Raw genomic sequence first — 6,000 nt, forward strand, 5'->3', positions numbered from 1 at the left:
GTTAGGGTTAAATTTAAAAACTGTACTTTTGAGTTAAAATATATATTTATAATTTTAATAAATGACAAATTAAAAAGGCATGAACATTTTTTTGTATCGAAAAATATCGAACCGTGACACCAAAGTATCGAACCGAACCGAACCGTGAATTTTGTGTATCGTTGCACCCCTACTATTTACATAAACCTGTCTTTTCTTCCAAAAACAAAAGATGTTCAGCGAGCTCCTAAAACCACAATAAGATCTGCATCTGTATTTAATAAGTTTCACGAGATGGATTTGTAGATTTGATTAATATCACACTAATTTCTGAGTTTCCCTCGATCAGATCATTGATTTGTAAGTTACGTGTGTCATGAAAGTCTAATCTGTGTGGAGTCCACATGCGTCGGCTTATTATCTGTGACAGTGGTTTGTTTTTCTGAGGCTTAACGCTGACGCCCACAGGCTGTGTTGTTTCTGGTGTGAGATCGTGCATCGAAAGGAGAGCGCAGTGATCTCAGGCGAGCTTAGCCGGTGTTAGACTCGGTAGCTGAGAGGAGAAAAGGCTGTTGATGCAAATGCTTGGAACAATGTGGTGCTGATACTCAGGGCCAGGCTTAAAATGTCTATTGCTGCCTTGAAAGGATGTATCTGAAGGAAAGAAAAGACCCGGGAGAACACGCTCAGAAGCACGTGCTCGGCATACGCTCATTGTCGTGGGAGCTGAAATGTGAAGTTGGTAGCTTGTAGACTTTGATACCTGACTCTTAACAATGCAGAGCCGGCAGCCTTGAAGATTGAAAAGCTTCTAGTCATGAACTCCCTGAAATGTCGAACGATCACTGTGGTCAAAATAAGGGGGAGTAGTTCAAGAGGCTCTTTAGTTTCATAAAGTGCAGATATACAGATCTGTTTTTCTAAGGACTGTCTGCATCTTGTGTAACTCAAACTGAATTCATTTAACCGCAAGAGCCTGGCTCTTACTTTTTTTGGAGTTGCCAATACCTGGACAAGGTCAGGCCAATATTTTGACATCTTGCTCTCTAACCAAAAAAAAGAAAAAGTTTTTAAAAGCGCGTTTCTGAAGTTTATCTCAAAACAGAATTTTCAGCTAGGGGTTGAATGATATATCGCTATCAGCTAATATCAGGCTTACTGATCAGCGGATTACCAATACCGTGGCCAATATTTATCTGCCCTTGGAGATTTGACAGTGTCGTGATGAAGAGCTTTGGTTTATAGGCCACAAAAATAGGAATAAATGCCAACAAAAATAAGCTTTAGAAAAATGTGCAAGTATCGGCATCGGCTATCAGTCAAGTTATCGTCCTAAACATCGAAGTTTTTTTTTCTTTGATCCCTGGATATGGTGACGAGTGGCTCTGACTGTGAGATGAATCCACAATGAAAATAACTGCTAGCTACAGCCCCAAAAATAGCCCATTAGGAAACTTCTATGCATCATAGCCAGCTTAAGCTATCACATCAAGTTGGATCGATAACCTTCCCCCCCCTCCAGTTTTACAATGTGACACGGTAGCCGGCTGGTTCAGTACAGATCATCATGTCATAATCACACCCAGTCCTGGGATTTGAAATAACACAGAACTCATCTTCCAGCTGAGGCAAAAATGGGAATTAAGTGCGCACCGGGGGAGATGATTCAACAGGAAATGTTAATTCACATTATGAACACAGAGTGTGCAGTGCCTCAGGAGGGAGAATCTGCAGCATCATTATGTGCGCTTTAATTCCAGCTGGGTTTTTTCTCAGGTAGCAGCATCCCGTGACACCTGGGAGCAGGAGGGAGACGAGAAGCCGCTCGGCGCCGGTTCCTATTAATAAAAACGAGGCATCAAGCGGCTTCTCGCTGAGCGGAGACGTGTTTACCAAAGCTGTCGGAGGAGAGAGATGGAGCCCAAACCACCGGTGTGTTACTTTCTAAGCTGACAGCTGTTTTAATTGACACCTGTACCTTTTGTTGATGATGGGCCGCGTATGTGTGAATTCGGATATGATAAAAGGAGTTCATGAGTTTGGGAAAAACTCTGTAATTCTAATTATAGATACACTTTGGTTTACGTAGACAATCTTTAAATAGTGAAATATTTATGTCAGAAAGTCATGGGTGATTTTTAGTGCTGTTCAATACTGTAAATGATGCTATAGGTCTGATACCAAGTAAATACAGGGCCAGTATTACTGATGCCGATACGAATACTACTAACTTATAAATGCAGCTTGTAGGGACGATCACGATTTATGACATGAATCGTCATCAATTGCAAACTCCAAACACATTTTAATAACTACTAAATCACTGTCATTTTTACTTTCCACAATAAAATGCACATTTCAGCTTTTATTTTGAAACTGGATGTGTTTTGGAGACCTGGAATATAAAAGCACTTCTGTTGTTTAAATGTGCTACAGGGCATTAAAAAAATGGTGTGATGGTCGTGTATTTTTTAGAAATTTTTTTTTTTTCATTTAGTATAGTAGCATATTCAGTAGGGCTGTTCGATATAACGATATATATCGTTTCATTTTATGCTATCGTTTGTTTCGTGGTATCGCAAAATAAACTGTTTACGGCAATATTTTTTTCATCGTTTTGATGGTCACTGTAGTGGCTATATTAATTTCTTAAAGTTCTCTCTTTCTCTTATATTTAATATAACCACACTATGGACGGACAAGCCCCTGTTTTTATGTGTTGGGTTGTGGTTAGCAACAAGACAGTAACAGCATCGCGTGTCCGCTTGTTTATGTTCCACATAAACCTTTCACAATAAAGCTCAATATCCTGTTGAGACTTTTCAAAATAAACTGAATCACGTGAAAGAGCAGATTATTTACGGATGAGAATTAAAAAAGAGCCGCCAGGTGTTAAAAAATAAACTTTAGACTCAAACGTTAGAACAGGCTTTTCCCCGCAGATGTCTTATATCGGGATATTTCAGTGGGCTACATGCCGGACTTGGAGGATAGAAACATTGGTCCTATCCTTTTGCTGTAACTTTGTGTCTGAACCAGTGAGTGAAGCAGCTATATGTTCTAAAAACAGTTATGTGATTAGGCTGCCTCTTTCAGTTACTCTAAAAAGATACTGACAGATCTGCATGAAGATTTTGCCGAAATGAAATTAAAATAGGAACGTTTGGGAGCCATCATGTTGGTGTTCTCAAGGAACAGGAAGCAATTCAGAAAACCACCTTGAGGTGGAGTGAACTGTCAGCTGTGGCAGAGCAGTGTTTGTCTGCTGTCATTAGTTGTTTCTCTCTCTCGTTGGATCTGATTTTCATGAATGCTTTAATATCACTGATTTCAAGCCGCAGATGATTTTTAGGGTCTGACCTGGATGTTTTTGATGTGTATGTCAAGCTGAAGGTGGAGGGAAAAGCTTGACTGCAGTATGTTCTTACTGAGGGTGTCTGCTGTCTCATTGTGGAGTCTCTTTAAAACCATTAGGGGATTTGTTTGCTCCTGTCTGAATAATACTGCCTCCTAATGTAGCAAGCAAAAACAACGAGGAGATCCTAGAAGGTAATCACTGTCATTTATTAAGGTCACTGTATGTGCTGTTGTCCTCAATGTCCACACACAAACATAAAAATCATGATGTGCAGCAGAGCAGTGCATTAGACGTTCTTACGGTGAAAGTGTAGCAGTCTATAACATGGTTGCATGAAATGCGTCTGTTATTCAGTCCCACTGTTTACCTCTCACAAAACATAGCAAGCACGTGTTCGTCGATGCTGCTGGTCCCAGTCAGCGGTCTCAGGAACAGTCCCGCCACCGCGTCCGGGTCCACGGCGTGCAGGGTGCTCAGGACCACGCGAAGCTTGCTGGACCGGCTCGCGTTCCCCCGGTTCCCCACGTGCTCATAAAGCGCGCGCTCAGCCTCCCTCTGAAGCGCGTGGATGTACTCCTGACACTCCAGCTCAGGCACTTTAACAAGGCGGACACAGACAGGGAGACATGTTGGGCTGTTTAAATAATCACTGTTCACCCACCCTGAACCCACAGCTGTGTAAATGCGTTGGTGTGTAATGCTGTTAGAGGTGTGTGTGTGTGTGTGTCTTGTAGTAAGAGGAAGATTTAGGTATAGTTCAACCCTGTATATTTATCAGAGCAGGGTTATGACACAAAGCCGTGTGGGTCACTCGTGCCTGAGTGCGGGTGTAATCTTACCCGGGGTGAACAGTATCGCTCCTTTCAGAAACGCGTGTTCTTTGACGGTGATAGTGAGTCCTCGGCACTTCACCAGAAACATCTGGATACTCTGCACATCACAGAGAGGCACCCCAGGGTGTTGAGCGGCGCCGGCAGTGCGCTCTCGTCGGTCCGCGTCGTGCGTCAGAATCTCGTGTAACAGACTGGGCTTCTGCGTCTCCACGGTGTCGAAGTCCACGGAGTCCTGCACCAAGCCCAAGAGCAGCAGGGGCGCCCAGCTGTTGCGCACGAGTCGGAGCTGGTCATCGGCTGGCAAACCCCGAAAACACGGCACGTTTTTCACGAACCTGAAAGTTTTGAGAAGCACCTCGCAGGCTGCTCTGATCACGGACTGTGGAGCCCGAATGGCCACCAGCTTCCTCATGGACGCGCAGGAGCAACACCGGTGCGCAGCGGTCGTGTCCTCGCGCGCCTGCGGGCACAGAGCGTCTCTGTTGAGGATGCTATAGAGGATGCTGCCCTGCCCCGTGTCCTGCGTGACTTTACACTCACAACACGACATGGCGCCCCACGCGGATTATGAGCTCTTCATGGCGAGTATCATCTTTTTTATAGACTTGGAGCACAACACCCCCCCCCCCCCTCCCCCCCAAAAAACTATACCAAAAACATACTTCCGGTTAGCAGTTTTCAAATTAAAATGACGACAAAATGATAGCAGACAAATGAATAGCTACATCAACAGTAACGCTTACTTTAAAGAAAGAAAATAAACATTGGAATGGGGGGAAATGGTTTCTCCTTATGCTTTTTGTTTTATAGGCTTCAGTCCCGAGTGCATCTGTAATAATCTGCACATTATAATCTGCTAATAAATTGGACAGAATGGTGGGGTTTTTCAGGCATCATTTATGAGTCATTGCTAAAATAATGAGTGCAATTTAAAAATGATGATGTTCTATTGTCAGGCCAAGTGGTTTATAATCTTCCTGATGCTGGAAACAACAGCCAGCTGATTGGAGCAAAGACCTGTTGCCTACAGAGATGTTGCACAGTGCCCTCTGGTGGGAAAACGATGTAAAATCAACACTCATGATATGGTTGAAGAGTGTTTCTCCAGTCACTGCTTTAAGTTTTCATTTATCAGCATATCAACAAGTGTATCAGCAAATGGCTAATGTTGTTTGGGCTCTAACCAATTCAAAAACGTTCTCAGATCTTGGAGGGAATAAAGACACGATGTAGAAAGATGGTTTATTCATAAAGAAAGCAGGGATAAAATACATTAAGTTTTACTTTGCAGCATTTTCTTGGATGCTTTAGCTGCGTTTCCAAGTGACAGCTGAGGTTTTCATAATAATGTGAAATGATTCACACGTATGAACAATAATAAGATCATGATTGAGCACAATTTTCTATTAGTGTTAATCAAAATAGACTCAGTTCAATAGTTTTACGCTGTAACAGGGGTTAGAATAGTTTTGTGTAAATCACCACATTCAGTTTAGTCTGACTGTGAAGATGTGTCATTTCCACATGTCATCACTGATATGCAGTGGAGTTTATTTAATACAAGCAGAGTCTATTTATCTGAGGTTTAGGTTAAACCCTGGACCCTGGGGAAAAGAGTATGTACAGATAAACATGGTGTGAAGGTGACAGTCTGCCCTTGGAGGAGGAAAATTAGAAAGGAGACGAGTGGTTTCCTCCACAGACAGGAAGTCGAGTAATTCCCAGCATTACATTGTTACTGTGGTAATCTGTTACACAGTGACTGTTTTATGGTATGGATGGTTTGTTCTGTCATGCACTGTACATTGTTGTGTACTGTTGTGTGGTCAC

At 42.7% G+C, this 6,000-nt stretch overlaps 1 protein-coding gene across 1 annotated transcript; it reads right to left on the bottom strand.

Annotated features, from left to right (window-relative positions):
* Positions 1-3,528: 3,528 nt before the first annotated feature.
* Positions 3,529-5,210, bottom strand: LOC120737639 (nuclear receptor subfamily 0 group B member 1-like). Its single transcript, XM_040038465.1, has 2 exons — positions 4,177-5,210; positions 3,529-3,933 (listed from the first exon to the last, which is right to left on the bottom strand). The coding sequence occupies exons 1-2, from the start codon at positions 4,718-4,720 to the stop codon at positions 3,701-3,703; spliced, it is 777 nt and encodes a 258-aa protein (XP_039894399.1). The 5' UTR covers positions 4,721-5,210; the 3' UTR covers positions 3,529-3,700.
* Between the last annotated feature and the right edge of the window lie 790 nt (positions 5,211-6,000).

Source organism: Simochromis diagramma, unplaced genomic scaffold (assembly GCF_900408965.1).
Source record: "Simochromis diagramma unplaced genomic scaffold, fSimDia1.1 OVJJ01000413.1, whole genome shotgun sequence".
NCBI lineage: Eukaryota > Metazoa > Chordata > Actinopteri > Cichliformes > Cichlidae > Simochromis > Simochromis diagramma.